This window comes from Plecotus auritus (genome assembly GCF_963455305.1).
Source record: "Plecotus auritus genome assembly, chromosome: 2".
Lineage (NCBI taxonomy): Eukaryota > Metazoa > Chordata > Mammalia > Chiroptera > Vespertilionidae > Plecotus > Plecotus auritus.
The window spans coordinates 13,204,749-13,223,672 of record NC_137771.1 but is presented as its reverse complement, the minus strand read 5'-3'; the positions used below and the strand labels follow the sequence as shown (position 1 = coordinate 13,223,672).

Below are 18,924 nucleotides of genomic sequence, written 5' to 3'. Positions count from 1 at the left end.
GCTTTGAACAGAAATGGGATTTAGCTGAAAACTTACAGTTGGCTGATTTTTAAAAAATATATATTGATTGATTCCAGAGAGGAAGGGAGCGGGAGAGAGATACAAACATCAATGATGAGAGAGAATCATTGATCGGCTGCCTCCTGCCTGCTCCCTACTGGGGATTGAGCCTGCAACCCGGCCATGTGCCCTTGATCAGAATCGAATCCCGGACCCTTTGGTCCGCAGGCCGACACTCTATCCACTGAGCCAAATGAGCCAGGGCGTGGCTGATATTTTTTCCTGCCCTTCAGCACCAAGGGGCTGCTGCACTCATTGATTAAGGTGGATAGTCCCTGTGGGTGGTGTGTTCTGGGCGAAGGGAATGCATGGACTCTGGATTTTTGGTTCATAACTATACTTCCGTGTGTTTCTTTTCCCAGGTACTGGTCTCCTTGGACATTAATCTCTTGGAACTTTCCTGACTGCTAAGAAATGACCAGAAGGGAAAGAGGAGATTGACATGTTAGGGCATTAAAGAAAAGCTGGATTTAAGAATTGAATCATTACGTGACTCTTACAAAAGGCAGAAAACCATTCAAAAGTGACCGTCCCAAATGCCTTGTGTCAAATAAAGCCGATTGCACTGAAGGGCCTCAGACTTGAAGGAAATGTTTCAGGTTTTCTATTTAAGGGGTGGGGGTAGGGGAAAGGCGAATAAAGATCAAACCAGTTTAGTAGCAGTAACAGTAAATCATGTTTACATATGAGATTTATAGTCACGGGAGGGAGTAAAATTCTGTTCTATTTCCTTGCTCGAGTTTCATGCCAGATGCATTGGTCCATAGGAATTTGTATCACAGTAAACGGGACGACATTCTGCTCTGAGCTAACAGTAACTCTTTAGAGACGTAATCTGCTTACCAGTACCTGTCTTTGATTCCTATTTTACTTTCAATAAAGCATGAAAGTGAAGAACTTGCCATAATTGTGGGAAAGTGTCTTCAGATTAGACTCCTCTCCGCGTCGGCTGCAGCGCACCCGCCTCACACGCTACCCGGCGATCTGTCTCTTAGTGTTGGGCACAGGAGGGGGCACCCGTGTGTCGCCTGCAGTGACCAAGGGACCCTGCCTCGTTTCTGGCTTCAAAGGCTTTTTGCTTTCAAGCCTTTCGGAAAGGACGACGAATGTTAAAACGTGGTAACATCTTCCTCCAGTTCTGCTGTTATTCAGAAGCAGAAATTCAGACCCGCCTTGCACTTTCGAACAATCCGACCTCCTCAGAAGAGCGGAGTGGACTGAAATTCGTGTGGACGACACAGGCTTTTGTAAAATGTCTTCCTGTCTCTCAAGTCCACCATCCCTTGCATCTCACCTCTCTTTTTGAAAACATTCTTCCGGAATGGCCAGAAAGCATCTTTACATCACTTTGTTTAAAAAGGGGGGAAAGTGGCCATTTTATCCAATTCAGGATTATTGTTATGAGCAACATACAACCGAAGCAATATTCCTAAGAACATTGAAGGACTTTTAAATAGAGTTTATGGCTGGAGTTTGTTCGCTGTTTCCTCTGTTGAGTATGTATGTACATCTCTGGGGCAGAGATGCAGACTTGGGCGTCTCTCTTGCTAACATTTTCTTTTCCCTCTAGGTTTGTGCTAGGGTTCCTGCTCCCCCTTTTCTAAACATTGAAACTCAACGGAGGGGGAGGCGGGTTTCAATTGGAGGGCTAGGCACCCTGGTAGCAGCATCCCTTTTGAATAGCTCTTTTTATCAGAATAACCATGGCTTTTGGGCAAAATTATAGCTTCCTGTGTTTCCCCTCTGTGCTTGCAATGTCTTCGGTCGTTGCCCCCTGAGGACACTGGGTTTGCTTAATGAGCCTGTGTGGGAGAGAGCGGCACCCAGGACCCTCAAGCCATCCTAGGAGCCAGTAGTTCCCACCTGCGGTCAGCACAGGGAAGGACTCAGTTAAGGTCACAGATAGCTGATCATCTTTTAAAAAATATATTTTTATTGATTTCAGAGAGGGAAAGAGAAACATAAATGATGAGAGAGAAACATTGATCAGCTGCCTCCTGTATGCCCCACACTGAGGATCGAGCTTGCAACCCTGGCATGTGCCTCGACGGGGAATCCGAATCGTGACTTGGTTAATAGGTCAATGCTCAACCACTGGCCCACGCCAGCCGGGTCTGATCCTCATTTTTAGATCTCGCTCTTTTATTTTGCTCCAAATGGAGCTGGCGCATAAGAGTAATAACATGCCAAGCGACTTATTCTTTCCCAAGGTAAAGACTTGTGCAGAGGTTTGCCTAGGGCTGGAGGCAGCAGCTGCCTTTTCCCTGCTCAGCAGCTGTTTGCCAGAGGACATTCTTCCTGGGGATTGACATCAACCTGTCAGTAGCTCCCCGGAACCCGACCTATTTCTCCCAGTCTGCTGTTAGTAGTTTTAAATTTTGTTGCTTGAGTCTCGCTCTCACGCAGTGGCACAAAATAGCGGCCTTTTGCGCGTCTTCCGGGCTGATAACCCAGTCTCACTTTAATAACACTCCCCAGGGCTGGGAGTCAGCGGGCCCAGTGAGCAGGTGGTGCTCCCCGAGCCTGTCCTCGGAGCCCCCGCAGCGGTCTTCCCTTGTTCCATCGGTGCTGCTCGGGTGTCGGCCGTGCACCCGCAGCACCATGAAGCTGTGTTAAGAATGCAGGAACCTGGGCCCGAGACCCAGTGAGTTGGAATCTGCCCCCACGGGCTGCTCTGTGCTGTTGGAAGTGGAGAAGCCTTGGGCTGGGACCTCTTTCCCACCCACAGTAGTGCCACCCTCGCCATTTTGTATGGGAAAAGCAGGTCCACGCTGTAACCTAAAGCCCAATTCTTGCTTTGTAGTGACAAATAGATGGAGACCAATTGGCTGTGACCACATTTTAATGCAGAGACTTTCCATTGGGTTTTTAACGTGCACGTGGTTTTTTTAATGATGTTAGGCCAGTCTTCGGTAGAAGGTTTCTAAAGCTGGAGTCCTCCCGCCGCCCTTACACTGTTGACCATTCCTCAGTCCCAAACTGAGGTGTGCAACACATCATACCTGAAATATAGGTTGCCATTTGGACATCTTCATTCCCTGAGGGAATAAGTATCTTCCTGTGTATCAATGGACTTTGTTGTTTGGAATCACTGTTATCTTTCTGCCAAATTAAAAAGAAATGAGTGTCCTTTTATTTCTATGGAATCATCGTCCAAATGAATTTTTGTTGTTCCTTTAAGTGTCCCTTGGTTAGTCTATGTCAGTGGTCGGCAAACCGCGGCTCGCGAGCCACATGCGGCTTTTTGGCCCCTTGAGTGTGGCTCTTCCACAAAATACCACGGCCTGGGCGAGTCTATTTTGAAGAAGTGTTAGAAGAAGTTTAAGTTTTAAAAATTTGGTGCTCAAAAGAAATTTCAATCATTGTACTATTGATATTTGGCTCTGTTGACTAATGAGTTTGCCGACCACTGGTCTATGTGGTCAGATCCTGGTTAATATGTAAAGCAAATGCTGGGTTTGAAGAGCCCGTTTTAAATACCCAAGGGGTGATTTATCGCTGATGTGACTGCTGGAGTGAAAAGGGCATTAAAGCCTGTCTTTCCTGTTACAGGATCAGGGAGGAGCGTCACATCCTCTCTCCCTGGCATCTTAATGTGCAGCCTGTTCAGTGTTGCAGGGGACTGGGAGCAGAGTTCAGTCGGGTGAAAAGCCAGTGTTTTCGGTATTAGATTCTCACCCCACACACCTGTTAGCGCCTCTTCCAACAAGGCGCAGGTTTTATCACCTGCTGCATTTCTGATCCTTGAGACTGGGAGTTAACCACCTCCAAAACCTTATTTTATGGACACCAATATTAACCGGGGATTTGATCATCAGCATTGGAATCCTTTATTCATTAAAATAAAATTAGAAACACTTACAAAACACTACCCCTTTGACACATTTCACTGAATGAACAGCCTTGTGCCAAGTGTTGAGTGTGGGAAAGTCTAGCAGGGGTTCTCAAACTACGGCCAGCGGGCCACATGTGGCCCTCCAGGTGCCGCTGCCTGTCCTGCTTAGCAGCCAACTCGGCCCGGGCCCGCAGTGCGCATAGGAATTTGTTCATAGTTTTTTTTTTAAGCTATAGTCCGGCCCTCCAACCGTCTGAGGGACAGTGAACTGGCCCCCTGTTTAAAAAGTTTGAGGACCCCTGGATAGGGAGACAGAAAACAACCTCCTCACATCCTGAGCCTTTGGGTTTTTCAAGTCTGGCTGTTTAGTTCATTGGGCTCAGGAGCCTGCGAGCTGTTCCAGGTAGCACACACATGCGTGGGCAAGTTTGAGAAGTTGGGTTGCCTGTGTTCCAGATAATTTCACTATTTACCTTATGACTGAGAAAAGTTTTCTTAGCTCGTAGAACAAGGCAATATTTGCTGCCTTGTTTACCCTCCACACTGAAGCTAAGCAGTAATAATATTGGGGTAAAATACTTTGTGTTACTCTTTGAAATTAGATTCTTTTGTGAGAAAATGCTTTGGAGTCCTCTGCAAGTTTTCAAAAAGAATATACAAAGCCAAGCTACCTGGAACCCCTGCCCTGGTGGCCCTTGGGAGCTAAAATGACTGGAAAGGTGTGATCGTCCTGTGACATAAATGTTTCCTCTTATCCCACAAGGAACACGAAGCTAATGGTCAAACACAGCCTCGTTGGTTCTTTATTTGCGGGGTCATATTGAAAGATACTCAGGACACACTTAGAAAGGGCTTTGGAGATTTATGTCTGATGGGTAGGTCCTTTCCCAGAGGGGCAGCTTCCTGTTTTGACGGCCATTGCCAAGAACTTCAGGAACAGGTGCCTGAGCCTCGGAGGCGGGGCCGCACAGGCACCCGGCAGCACAAGCAATGCAGGAGACTGGCCAGTGCTCAGGCCGCTTCCACGGCCCGAGTATCAGGCTTGTCATTCTTGTTTACCTCTTGAGACATGAATAATGTTCCTGACTAGAGTACACAGAACAGGTATTTCTTGTGCTTTTCCCCAACAAATAAACCGCAGAACCAGTTTTTTGGGTTTTTTTTGTTTTTAAATCAAATTAATACAGCATCCTGCTAACCATATCGCATCTCTTAAATTTTTTTAAATAATTGAATTTAGAGAGGGGGGCGAGGGAGAGAAACATTGACTTTTTTATACATTCATTGGTTGGTTCTTGTATGTGCCCTGACTGGGGATCAGGATGATGCTCTAACAAACAGCCACCCGGCCAGGACTTACACTTTTTTAAATGCATGTTTTTGACAAGTTGGTGCTATTTCTTCATGTGGTGAGAGGTTCCTGAGCCTCATCCAGTTTTGGGAAGAAGGCGATTGCAGAGTTCATCCTGCGACTTGTCGAGGAGGGTATGATCTTCTGGCTGACCTTGGTCTGCTCTGAATTGGGACCTGCATGCGCTCATTACTGGACCGAGCCTTCCTTACATCCCAGTTGAAGCAAAACCATGATCTCCAATGAAGGGGATCCTGTTGTCGAGTGGCCTCCATCCCACACGTGCGGGTGGCATGTGGGCTCTCATACAGTTTCACGCTTTTTCATCCATGAGGCTCTGAATCCTCTGTGAAGTCCATCCTAGGAGCTTGTCCAACATAACTACCGTGTTGATCTCAAATAGAGGGCATTGTCTGTTTTGCCCCAACATGCTGAAAGAAAAAAGGAGAAAAGCACCCTGCTTTCAAGGACTTGGCTAAGACCAGGGAGGCTAGGCCCTTTGAAGTGGAACTGCTCTTCGTCAGGAAGGGAGCCAGCCTTATAACAGCAGCTGGAATCCCAGATCCGTTAGTGCTGCCAGCGGGCCGGCCCTGGGCCACAGGAAGTGGGGACACGCCCCAGGGGAGACAGAAGGCCTGGGCTTTCTGTCCAGGGTTGAGTGGTTGCCAGCCGGCACACTGGCCTTTGCGCACTCGTATCTTGGCTCCCCTGCCCCCGCCCCGCCCCCTCAGTTCCCTGCTGTATTTGTGTTGGTAACCTAGGGAACACTAAACGGCTCCCCGCTCTTCACGATCCTGGACAAGTGTGTTTCCCTTTGGGCCGCAGTGTTCTCTAAAAGGAAGTTGGATGTGTGGAAGTTGTCAAACATGAACTAGGTGGAAGGAGACAGTGGGGCCTCCGCTCCTCCGCTCCACTCCCACACCCACCCACGCCCTTGAAGCTCCAGGGAGTGCATTTGGAAAATCGCCCAACTGGACGGCCTCTGGGGACTTCTCTTCGTCAGCCCGTGAGTGGTTTCTGTGTTGGCTCATGTCTGGCCTTTCCGCTGCATCTCCTCCCAGCTGTAGCAGGCACTGACTCGGGCTGAGAGGCTCCAAGCTGTGCTAGACGGTTTAGAATTCTGGAACTAGAGTGAACTGTTTATTTTTTTGTCTTTCTGGGAACCAGAGTTAGGGCTGGCCTGGATCTTATGTCTGCCCCTAAAACCACTCTGATCCCAGAAATGAATCAACCTAATTATTAGACTGTTCTTGTGCCCGAGGGCAGGGGCTCAGCCGTCTTCCTCACCACATCCCACTGTGAGCCACATGACATGTTCTCAGCAAAGAAAATGAATGATCCCTTCAGGGTCCACTAGACACTCTTCTTTCTGTGACAGCAAGACCTTCGGGAGAGAGCTTCTCTTACTTCAGGATAACCAGAGCTGGCCCCACTTTGGGGCTTATCTTTTCCACCCTCAAAGAGGGGATTTCTAGCTGTGTTCACATTCATGATCCAGACTTCCAAGATGGGCCCCCCAGGGTTGCATCCTCTGTCCTGTCTCCAGCATCAGCGGGGCAGCCAGACAAAAGGCCCAGGGTCCTTCCCCGAGGGACATGCCCTGGTGCCAACTCCCCCCCCCCTCATCCTGTCTTATGCTCACTGGAGTGGCACTGCCTTCTCCCAGTCAGTCGGCCATGCAGACAGCACTTCCCACCCCTTTACCAGCCCCTCCTAGAGCTTGCTGCTGCACAGACAGCACACCTTGGGGACCCACCGTCCTTGCGCTTTCTCCCCTTGCTTTTCCTGCTGGGCAGTCTCTAGCCCCACCTTTCTCCCCTTGGATCCAGCCAGGGAGGGGTGGGCATCGAGGGGATAGTTATTCCCAGCTCCTTCCCATTGCTGGACTCCATCGTGCATTATTCCGAGTTCATTGTGCCATCCACATTTTCACTCTCCAGTCTTCTTAGATGTCAGCTATTCGGAAGCCAGCTTTCATTTCGAGTACTTGGGAGAGCAGGGGTAGTGCCCAGGTCGCAGTGTACTAGTATTAAGTGAAAAAGAAAAGGCTTGTGCCAGGAGGCAGCCATGCGTGACTGGTCAGCCCTGAGTGGTTTGGATTGAAATAGGGCAGAGAAAGCAAAGCTGCGGGGCCTTTGTCCAGTCTTCCCTGCCATACCCAGGCTCCATGCCAGGCTCTGCGCCCAGCCCCCTACAGCACAGCACATGTTGCCTTCTCCCCAGAGGCCCTGACAGTCTCAGAATGCTGCCCCCACCCCAGGGCCGGCTGGAGATTAGAAGGCTCCTGCACTGAGGTTTTCTGGAAAGAGGAAAATGCTGTAATTGAAAAGCTCCTTGATTATAAAGAAGGAACAGAGAGGCCTGGCACAGAAGAGCTTTCGTTCGTTGGCCTGCTCAGCCAGGGTTGGACACGTTTAGTCCCTAGTCCCCCGGTGCCAACAGGACCTCAGGCCCTTGGGAATCTTGGAGTCTGCCGGGTCCAAACCATGAAAGGTCACAGCTGCAACTCCTCAGTGAGTGCATTTCCACATCCCCACGGCCTCTGTCTGCCCCTCGCTCCAGCTCAGGCGGGGCACCTTCGTCTCTGCTCGCCGTCTGCAACGGTACCTTCAGCATTGCCTTCCTGGCCAGAAGTGGGAGTCTCAGCATGGAGGTGGGGGGGAGGGCTCCTTGGGGAGGTCGTTGGAGAGGCAGGAAGAGGCACTGGGATTATGACCGGAATTAAGGCTCCATCTGGCCAAGCGTACAAAAAAAAAAGCCAAAGGCTATTGAGATATGCCTCAGAGGACCCTGGAATTCATATGCCCTTCCTGAGATGTGTGAGCCCAGCCCCAGGTCTGTAGGCTTTCAGCGGGCCCTTCCCAAACAAGACCTGTTTTCACCAAGCATCTTCCAGAACCAGTGCCCCGCGGGACATACTGGCCGGGCGATGGCTACACCGGGAAATCCCTTCTGTGCCATCTTCAGCAGTGCCTTGGCCACGCTGGTTCAACTTCTTTTTCCTCTTATTACTACTCCGAACCAGCTCTGTAGCCTTGGTGCTTGCTGAGAAGGGTCTGGGGCCCAGGCCCAGGTCACATGCCAGGCAGGAAATCAAAGGGCCTCCAGGGGTGGGAGTATTCTTGGGGGCAATCAGCTTCGGTGGGACTGAACACGCAGCCCTGCATGTCTCAGATCTTCCAGAGGCTGATGTCAGGGTTGCTGAAGGCCCAGATCTTTTTCTTAATGAAATGTAGTCCCTGTGGCTGGGCAAATAGAGGGGGAGGGGGAACTGACAGTCATTTGTTAAATACACAGCACGTGCTCAATAAACACGTAAATAAATGAAGACTTCAGTCCTCCCGAAGTCCTACCTGTGAAGGGGGCTTATGGACTGGCTGACCTTGGAGGGTTCTGTCTGCTTGACATACTAATTATAAATGGTTGATGAAATGGAGGTTTGTCTCTATCCCCTTTTGACCTCAGTTTCCCCTGTTATTAGAACAAGGGAGTGAGATTCAGGGGTCTCCAAGGTCCCCTCTAACAATGTTCTGACTCAGGCATGATCTTGGGGCCACCAAGCATGCCCTCGCCCACTGTCCCCCACAGCTCTGACCTTGCAGACACATAGCCTGCTTCCTTGATTCATCTAGGGTTGCCCCTTGGAGGGGAGCCCATGGAGACAGACAGAGGTGGGCAGTGGGGCAGGAGCCACAGTGTCAGCTTGGCTGCTACTGCTGCTCACTTGCACGTGACCACGTCTCTTCCCCTCTGTAGGCCTCAGAGGTCAGACTAAGGTGATCTCTGGGACCTCTTCCTGCCTGGGTTCTCAGCTCTTGTCCTGACCCCACCTTTTGCCTTGCGGTTAGGTGTGAGTGGGGAGCGAGCTGCCAGTCCAGGGAGGATGTCAGAGCAGCTAACCAGCTGGGGGTGTCACCGAGCCCCCTTGCCCAGCTCGCTCAGCTCGCCCCGCGCCTCTACCCGGAGCCCAGGGGGCCTAGGGCGTCTCGCCCACCTTTCCTGTGCCCCTACTTGCCCAGATGTTTCTCTGCCCCTGAGCACAGGCTGGCTCGCTGGCTGTTGCGGGGGCCCGGCCACAGTCCAGCCGGTAACCTTGAGCCAGTCCTCGTCCTCCCTGGTTCTCAGTTTCCCCAGCTGTACGAGGGGGCCCAGCGCCGCCCAGGGACCTGTTGTGAGAGGCGGCGGGCGGCGGGGTGGGGGCGTGGGCCGCTCCCGCGCGTGGCTGGGCTCTGCAGTGAGGGGGGGCCGGCGGGGAGGGAGCGCTCGGCTGTCACGTGACGCCCCCCTCCCCGAACTGCGGCGGCGGCGGCGGCGGCGAACGCGGAGCCGCGTCCCGGCAGAGCTGCAGCGGCCGCCGCGGGCGCCGCATCCCGAGCGCAGGACCCCGGCCCAGGCCCGCGGTGAGTGCGCCCCGCCCGGGCGCCGCCCTGGGGAGGGAAGGCGCGGAGGCGCTGTGGGGGACGGCGGGGACGCGGTCCCGGGGGTGGGCCGGGAGGGTGCGGGCTGCTCTTGGCGCGGCTGCCGGCGGGGAGTGAGGGGCCAGGCCTGGGCAGAGCCAGCGAGCCCCCCCGCCCACGGGGTGGGGCCAGGCCGCCGTGGGGGGCTCGGGTCCCACCCGCCGGCGTGGGTGGGGGCACCTCCTGCTCCCCCCTACGAGGGGCGCCTCGGGTTCAGAGAAGGGAACGAGGAGAGGGCAGAAATGGGCGCGTTCCCTGGGTCCCTGGGGCAGGGGGCTACCACCACCCAGGATGAGGCGCACGGGTTCCCAGAGGGAAGTGGGGGCCCCCACGGCCAACGCCCCCGAGCTGAGAGGCTGGTGATGCCCTTGCGTCCTCAGGACAGAGCGCGTCCCCCGCCTCCTGTCCCTGACCCGCCACCCAGCAGGACTCGCGCATCACGCAGTGGGGCGTCCCCTCGGTGGGAATCCACAGGGCGGTCCTCGCGCCCCGCAGGCGCCCTGGTGCCGGTCGTGGGGCGCCTGGGCTGGGGAAGATACACACACACACACACACACACACACACACACACACACACACACACACAACTAGCTCCCTCCATGGTCGTCAGACCCTGACCTGTGCGTGACCCCCAAATTCCTTGGGGTCATACACAGGCCTGGGGCAGGGCATCTGGGCATCTGTCTCCTGGCTTCATTCCCCTCCCTCACCAGTCAGCGGCCAGCAGGAGGCCCTGAGAGAAGCCGGGTCAGGACGGAGCAGGGGGGAAGGAGAGGGGACGTGAAGCAAGGAGGCGTCTTTTCCTTCCTGATGGGAGCTGGCTTGGGCTCCCTGCCCACCCGCCACAGGACAGTGGTCCCTCCTTCCCCAGGTGCTTGAGGGAAGAAATGAGGATGGGGAACAGCCCTGAGTTTTCTAGTGAATGAGAAGGAACTCAGTCCAAGGTACCCCTAAAGGGCGTCTAGGGCCGGCATAGCGGCGAGGGCAGCAGCTGGGTGGGGGAGGCGGTGGTCATGCCTCAGCCTTGCTCTGAGACCCCTGGCAGTTAGAGGGCCTGGGCAGGGGAGGGGGCAACTTAACGGCCTGGGCAAGAATTCCAAAGTGATGACTAATCCTCAAGTGGCAGGAGCACCGTCCTCACCCACAGCAAGGTTCCAAGGCCGGGGCTCATGTCCCCATTGCACAGATAAGGAAACAGAAGCTCAGAGCCGCTAAATAAACTGCCCAAGGTCACAGAGTCGCCCTCTGCCGGATCCACGGGGATCTCTACAGCGGCGGGTGGAGGAAAGGTCATTGACGGGGGCGTGTCCACAGTGGGCCTGCTCCCCTGTGCCGTCTGGGGTGCATCTGGATGAAGGCAGAGAAGCTGGCACAGGTTGAGGAGAACCCCTCCACCTTCCTCGGGGTCCAGAAGTCAGATCTTCTCCCCCTTTGGAGCCCCATGCACGCTTTGCCACCCCTTCTCACAGCCAGGATGGTGTTCCCGCCCTGGGACCTTCCCAGTTCACTACCTCCCTTGGGCAAAGCCCTCTCCTCTTCTCTCTGCCCCATGGCGAGGGGGGGGGTCGGGGGGGAGAGGGGGGCGGTCCCAGGAGGTCTCTCTCCTGGCTCTACCCAGCTGCCCCGAGGGGACAAGAGGATTCTTCCTTTGGCCTCTTGAAATGCAGAGGGTCTACTTTTGGCTTGGGGGGGTCTCTGCTGCGTGGGCCTCAGCCCCTCAGCAGGATCTGCACAGGCCTGGGGTTAGGGAGCCCTGAGCCCTCTCTCTCACCTGGCCCTGCCCCCCGCCTGGCTGTCGTGTTGCTGAGCCTAGAGGCCCTTGGAGGACTCCTGGGGCAGGTCTGTCTTCCGCGCCACCTGTCTGTCTACAGAGACCTTTGTCCTGGCTGTCAGAGGCTGCCGAGCAGCCTCACATGCTGCTCCAACACCGAGACCCGCGCACAGCCAGACACAAACGCAAACAGGATTCAACTCACAAATGTCTGAGACCCAGACACAGGAACCCACAGGCACACCCAGGCCAGGACCCCTGCCTCCGACTGAGCACGTTACAAACACGAAAACACACCATCCGGACGTGTGCACACAGATCGGAGGTGGTTGTCAGTAAGAGGAGCTTCCTCCAAAGCCCTCCACCGGCTGATGTCTGTTCCCATGATCTCCTCCAGGGCACACACATGATACATACACACGCGGGCAGGAGTACAGGAGAGCCCCATGCCCTCAAAAATGAGCATGGCAGACATGCCCATGCACCCACTCACGCCCAGGCCACCAGGGGTGTACACACCCGTGAATGACATCAGCTTCCTGCGTGAGGGACGTGAACTCATCACCCGGGAGAGGGTGGCACAGGCCTCTCTGGCCACCCCAGCAAAAGCTCACCCCCTTCTTTCTTTCCTGCCTCGTGTGAGCCCAGCTTGGCTCCGAGGACTGGGAAACTGCCTGGTGTTCTCCTCCAGTGGACCCTCCTCCCCACTCCTGCCCCGCCCCCCCCCCACCCCTACACCTGCCAGGTTGCCGGGGAGCCCCTCCCACCAGCCTCCCCCTGGCTGCCCCTGAAGGTGCTGCTGCACAGGCCCCTCCCAAATCAGAACACTCTCAGCCCAGACTCCGGCAGCCCTGGGTTTCATTTCCTTTGCCACTTTTGCCAGGAGGCCTTGCCAAGTCTTTCTAGGGGCCAGCTGGTGTAAAGGGAGGGGAGGCCTCCGAGCTCCCCTCTGCTTACCTCCTCGCCTGGCAGAACCTCTGCAGGCTGGGCCTCTGGCACCGCTGGGGAGCAGCTGCTGAGAGGTGCTTCTGTGGGCTCAGATGACCTCCAGGGCAGACTGGTGCTCGGTGGGGAGCAGGGAGGGGCTCCGAGCTTGGCTGTTCTCACTTGGGCACTCACCTTAGGCTTGCCAGGGCGCTGGTTCTGGGTCCAGGCCTGGCCCTGCCTCTCGCCGGCTGTGTGGCCCGTGCAGATCATTCTCCATCTCTGGCAACCATCTCCAGCCCTGGGAGGCAGCTCCACCTGTTCAGGGAGTGTGAGGTGGGAGGTGGCAGCCCTGTGCTAATGAGGAGAGGAAGTTTGGCTCAGTTGGGTAGTGTGGGCAGCTTGAAAACTCCAGGCCCACACTACGTCAAGCAGGGGTTGCCAGTCTGGGACTTCCTGGCTAGCCTGGGGTCAGCGAGGGAGGACCTGAGAGCAGGGGGCTTCAGGTACAGTTTATCTGTGGGTATTTTTGTGCCCCGCCATGTGCTCTATTTTTAGGGCTGAAGACTAGTACTTGCAGACAGTGACTCAGAGAGGACGAAGGGAGAAGCAGGAAGGTGCTGGTGGGGAAATATCCCAAGACAGGGGCGTCCCACTGCGACACCAGCCTTCCCCACTGGAAGGAAGGAGCCAGACCTCTGAAGCTCCTGCTGTGTGTGGGCGCAGTGGTGGGGACCTCACTTGCACACTCACTGAGCGACATGGAGTGTGTAGTATGTCCCAGGGACACAGAGATTAGCTGGGTGTGGCATCTTCTGGTCCCACCGCGGCCCAGCGTGGTTTTACTGTGGTCACATCTCAGATGAGGAGGGAAGGCTCAAAGAGGTGAAGCACCCTGCCCACACCACACTCTGTTAGAAAACGCCTCTGCCAGCACCAACCACCTTCCCTTGGGCCTCCTTTTCGAAGAAGAAGACCTGAGTTCAAATTCAGACGTTGCCACTGACTAGTTGCACAACGTGGGGCAAGTTACTACATCTCTCTGAGCCTCTGCTTCTTCTTCTTCTTTTTTTTTTAAATATATTTGTATTGATTTCAGAGAGGAAGGAAGAGGGAGAAAGAGATAGAAACATCCATGATGAGAGAGAATCATGGTGGATCGGCTGCCTCCTGCAAGTCCACCACTGGGGATCGAGCCCACAACCCGGGCATGTGCCCTTGACCGGAATCGAACCTGGGACCCTTCAGTTCGCAGGCTGACGCTCTATCCACTGATCCAGTGAGCCAAACCGGCTCAGGCGAGCCTCTGTTTCTTTATCTGTAGAGTGGGGCTCACCCACTTCATGCACCTGAGGGGGTTGCTTCCAGGGTTAAGAAGACTAATATAGGTAAGTACCCAGGGCCATGCCCACCTCCTCCTGGGCACTTGTGGACTAAGAGGATATGGGCTGGGGCTTGTCAGGAATCCAAGTCCGGTCTCTGCTGTGTGACTTGGGACAAGTCACTTGCTCTCTCTGTGCCTCATTTCCTTCTCCATTGGAAGGGGTGACAATACTCCCTGCCCACCTGGGAGTGCTGTTTGTGCAGATCAGACATGATGGCTGGGAGCTGCTGTGAAGAACAGAGCTGCACCCAGAGATATGAGACCACAGAGGAAAAGCAAACACCAGAATAATGTGGAGAAAAAATATTTTTAAAAAAATATATTTTATTGATTTTTTACAGAGAGGACAGGAGAGGGACAGAGAGTTAGAAACATCGATGAGAGAGAAACATCGATCAGCTGCTTCCTGCACACCCCCTACTGGGGATGAGCCTGCAACCAAGGTACATGCCCTTGACCGGAATCGAACCTGGGACCCTTAAGTCCGCAGGCCGACGCTCTATCCACTGAGCCAAACCGGTCAGGGCAGAAAAAAATATTTTTAAAAACCTTCAAATATTTTATTACAGCAAGAAAAAAAATAAGCCTTTTCTTCAGTTTTTTGGGGTAGTGGGCAGCTTTTCCATAATTTCACATTTACAGGGCAGTTGGCCTTGCTATCATCATGTGAGACAGGTAGTGTTCCCCCTGAGGATTCAGTGTCTGGCACATAGTAGGTGGTCAGTAAATGGTAATGATGGCTCCGAGTGGCATGGTAAGTTCCGTAGTGAAAGGAGCTAAGGTGTTTCTGGGTCGTGACTGCTGCACCGTGGCGACCAGGACACTGGTTTTGCTTCAGTGGAAGGTTTGTGTAGGGTTGAGCTGGGACAATTCATTAGGACCTTGGATGCCAGGCTAAGGAGTTTGCATTTTCCTGGAAGCCAGTGGGGGAACCAATGAAGGGATTGGCTGAGCTGCCTGTGGGCAGGCCTTGGGTGCTTGGCCAGGCTCATCAGCCAGGAATGAGGGAATAGCCAGCACCATTCTCTGCCCTGTCCCTGCTGGGTCCGTGTGGCTGTTTCCCTGGGTCTCCTTTTCCCAAGGAAGCCTCCAGCATGTTCCACCCAGGGGCAGGCGAGACGACCTGACACCAACCCATCAGGGCAGGAGGGGGCTGTCATCTGTGCTGGAAATCAGGAGACTCGTGTTCCTCCTCTGACCCACCCCCTAGCTGGGTGATCACTCGTGTTCCTCCTCTGACCCACCCCCTAGCTGGGTGATCACTCGTGTTCCTCCTCTGACCCCACCCCCTAGCTGGGTGATCTTGGCCAAGTCACCCGCCTCGTCCAGCCTCCTTTCATCTGTGCAATGGGTGTTTACAGTTTCTGCCGTTGCCGTGTGACACTAATGAGACCGAGTTGGTGACCGTGTTAGATGAGCCTCAGGTGTGCCATGTCTCCGGGGGACTCATGCTGTTTCTTATAATTATGTATTCCCCAGGCTCCTCTGAGAAATTGGGGCTGCTGGGATCTGGGGGGACAGCAGGTGAGGACAGACTCCTTAGACACCAGAGAGGCCGTGACCTTCTCAAGGCCACAGGAGCCACATGCCTGCCACAGCCAGGCTGTTGGAGGGAGTGGGGGCCCAGCCTGTGCTCTGCTCCTGAGTTCTCGGCCCTGAGTCTATACAAGAAAGACATCCCACCCCGGCTCAGAGGACAGCCCTCTCCAAGGCCCCGCTCCTCTGAGTTGGGGTCTTCGAGGTGGGATGGAGGTGGCCGACGGAGGGTGACCTTGGGAACTCCTCTGCTTGCAAGCTCCGTCAGAACCGCGGGGGCAGCCCTGGTTCTTCCGTTCTCATAAGTAGGGCGTGTCATTGACCTTTGAGGGGCTGCCAGGACAAGGCCAGGCTGACGATGGAAAAGGCTTTTCCTAACATCGGAGGTCCCGGAGAGGCCATCCACCCTGGCAGACTGCTGCAGGCCCTCGGGCCAGCCCCGGCAGCAGGCTGTGGATGCCACTGGGTTGGTTGAAGGCTCTGAGTAGATGGCTCCAGCCTTGCCCCATTCATCACCTGCCTCCACCTCACCTGAGACATGGGAGCTTTGACAGGTACAAAGGGGTCCCTTCCAGTCCCTTCCCCAGGGCTTCAAGTCCCTAGAGACAGGACTGGAAAGAGCCCTCACCTGTCCCAGTCACCAGGCAGACCCCCAGACCTCTCTGGCTGGCTAGAGAGGGATGGCCCTCAGTGGTCCTCAGAGGGGCAAAGAAAGCTGGGGCCTGCCCCCCAACCCCTGCCCTGGCTCCCACACGACACTGTTGGGGCCTGCCCTGTGTCTGCCAGGTGAGAACTGGCTGGCTGCGGGTCTCTAGGAGGCTTCTGGCAGGGGAGAAGCAGAAGGGAGGCTGGTGATGGAACGCAGGTGGGGGCATGAACTGAGTGCGTACAGTATGCTGGGCCCTGTGCTAAGCATTTTTCACGGATCTATCTCATTTAATTCTCAGAGCAATCTTTATTAGCTGCCCAAGGTCACCCAGCTGGTATGTGGCTGGGGCTGAGATTGAATTAAGGGCTGTCTGATCCCACTGTCAATCACTTCGTGTACTGCATACAGAATTAGGTGGGGAGGGGAGTGTGCAATAGAGAAGAATGGGCTGTGCCCTAGGAATGGGGACAGTTGGGGGCAGGGGCAGGTGCAGCTCCAAATCTGGGGCTGTCCCCACACTTTCAGGAGCTGGCCCTAAACCTCCCGATCCTCCTCCCTCCCTTTTCCCTTCCTAAGGTCTGTCCTTGGGGCTCAGAGGCCAGGACTGGGTTGGGGAAAGAGGATGAATGGGGAGATTTGTTGGCAGACGTTCCCAGGGACGGACAATCCCACAGACCCTGGCTTCTCCCGGCCCCCCTGTCTGCATGAACTCCTAGCTGGGAACCCAGGAAATCCTCAGCATCAGAGCTGGAGAGGAGCCCGTGGAGATCAGCTGGTCCAACCCCCTCGTTTTACAGATAATAATTACCATGATTACGCTCGATGGTGGCAATTCACAGAGGGCTTTCACATCTGGGTCGCCTCTGTGCGCGCCAGAGCCCTTGGGGCTGGCAGAGCTCCTGTGGTAGTTTTTATGCCCCTCCCTGCTTTGTGACGGAGGAAACCAAGGCTTAGAGGCAAGGAGATGGGTCTCGGGCACACATCTGGCTTTGGTACTGGGCTCCAAACCCAGATCTCTCTTTCTCCTGAGCTCATCCCACCACCTTGGGCCCCTGAGGCCCAGAGCCACCAGGTGTGGCTCAGGACTACATCCTGCATTGGGGCGGGGCAGGGGGCTGGTCCTGAGAGGTCAGCATGGGAACAGGGAGGTATCAGGTGAAGCTCTGGGACTCCCAGTGCTGTCCACCTTTCCCCTTGTTGTGAGAACACAGTCCCCTTCTCCATGACAAGAGCGATAGACTGAGGGGCAGATCTGTTCTCTAGAAGCCTCCCCACCCACTATGCTCATGGGGACCAGGCCCCCCCCCCGACTAAACCCATGGGGACCATGCCCCCTCCCCAGTAAACCCATGGGGACCAGGCTGTCCCAGAAAATCAGAAGGCACCTTGGAGGGCCCTCATTATACAGAGAAGGAAACTGGGGCCAGAGGGGTAGGGACCTCCCCACAATGAGCCAGTGGCAGAGCTGGGCCTAGGACCCGGGTCTCATGACTGAACGCATGGCTGTGCCAGCACGTGCCCAGTAGCAGGAGTAAAGACAGTCCCTGTTTATAGTTGCCAGGGCTGAGCACGTTACACTGAGTCCTAAGAACAACAAGTACTATTCTTATCATGACCACCCCCTTTTACAGATGAAGAAACCGAGGCTTTGAGAGGTTATGAAAATGTCCCAAAGTCACAAACCAGGAAGTGACAGAGGCAAAGGTTCAAACACATGTTCATCCGACTCTAAACCCATGCCGATGTCAACCCCTGCAAACCCATGCATATGTACTATGACAGGAATAGAATTGATGTTATCTTTCTTCTTGTTCAAGGCCAACCTAGGACGTCATTCATTCATTGAATATTTATGGAGGGCCTACTATGCTGAGGAGACCAGGGAGCTGATCTGGGGTCAGAGGCTAAGAGCTAATATAGGTCCATTTTCCAGATGTGAGAACTGAGGGTTAGAGTCACACAGCTCAAGACCGAGCCAAACCCTGCTCTGTCTGGCCACATGTCCGTTTCCCGTTTCCTTCTGGGGTGGCTCCCTCGGCCACGCTCTGGGCCCAGGCTCTGTGGTTATGCATCTGGAGTCCTGGTTCCCGGCAGGCAGGGCTTCAGCCAGGCAGCAAGCATTCAGTGAGCACCGACCCTGGGCCGGTGGAAGTGCTTCCTGGAGCCAAAACGTGTGAGGCATGAGGGGCCCCGAGGAACCACCCCACCCATGCTCCAAGGCAGAAGGGGCTGCCAGGCCTCCCGTGGTGTCAGGACAGGGCAGTGTGAGCTGGTTGAAGGGCTTTCTTCTTGGCAGGAGTGTCCCCCAGAGGGACTCAGAGCAGAGTTAGGACCTCAGAGGTCTTTACGGCCACTTCTACTCTCACCCACCCTTGAGCGTCCACTAGCCCTGCAGGCCTGTGCTGGGTCTGAACTGGGGATGATCACAGCACCTGGCTCACCCGGGAGTCATGAGGGCGGAACCAACAAGTGGGCTTGGCACAGGGCCTCGGAACTAGGGCTTCTCTTACTGAGCCGGGGTGCATGTCTGACGGGGGTGCAGAGGTGGGGAGGGGGTGGGTAGAGGGCCTGAGGTCTGGAGGAGGCATCAGAACTGCAGGATCTGTTTGTTCTCAGGCCTCAGTTTCCCCATCAGTCATGGTTGTCACATAACTGTTGCAGGATCTGCCTCACGGGTCTGTCGTTGGGATCACAGAAGTCCCAGAGCGCGTAGGCGCGGTTCGTGATCTGCGCACGGAGCGAACGGATCCCGGGGCGAGGGGGCGGCCGAACGTGGTGGGCGGCGGCACGTGGTGGCGCTCAGGTGTGGCATTGTGTCCCAGGAGAGGCGCGGCAGTTCATCAGGGAGAAGGGAGAGGGAGGGCAGGCTTTGGGGGCCGCCTCCGCACAAGGGGAGGAGTGACAAGTATGGGGGGAGCGGGTGTGGAGCGCAAGACCGGGAAAGCAGGGCGCTGCCT

General features: G+C 55.1%; 2 protein-coding genes across 12 annotated transcripts in view; both read left to right on the top strand.

Moving 5' to 3' along the window:
* The window catches only part of USP48 (ubiquitin specific peptidase 48), a 62,321-nt gene extending 59,109 nt beyond the window's left edge, over nucleotides 1-3,212 (top strand). For 3 of the 5 annotated variants that reach the window (XM_080657624.1, XM_080657622.1, XM_080657626.1), the window contains one exon: nucleotides 423-3,204. In XM_080657624.1, the coding sequence (XP_080513750.1) occupies nucleotides 423-445 (23 nt within the window). In that variant the 3' untranslated portion in view covers nucleotides 446-3,204. Of the gene's footprint in view, nucleotides 1-422 lie in introns of all 5 variants that reach the window. The other 2 variants (XM_080657623.1, XM_080657625.1) reach the window with 1 other exon arrangement.
* Nucleotides 3,213-6,062: 2,850 nt separating this feature from the next.
* The window catches only part of RAP1GAP (RAP1 GTPase activating protein), a 68,094-nt gene continuing 55,232 nt past the window's right edge, over nucleotides 6,063-18,924 (top strand). For 2 of the 7 annotated variants that reach the window (XR_013959962.1, XM_080656882.1), the window contains exon 1: nucleotides 9,549-9,646. The gene's annotated coding sequence lies outside the window, so the exon portion shown is untranslated. Of the gene's footprint in view, nucleotides 6,253-9,537; nucleotides 9,647-18,924 lie in introns of those variants that run through there. The other 5 variants (XR_013959958.1, XM_080656881.1, XR_013959959.1 and 2 more) reach the window with 5 other exon arrangements.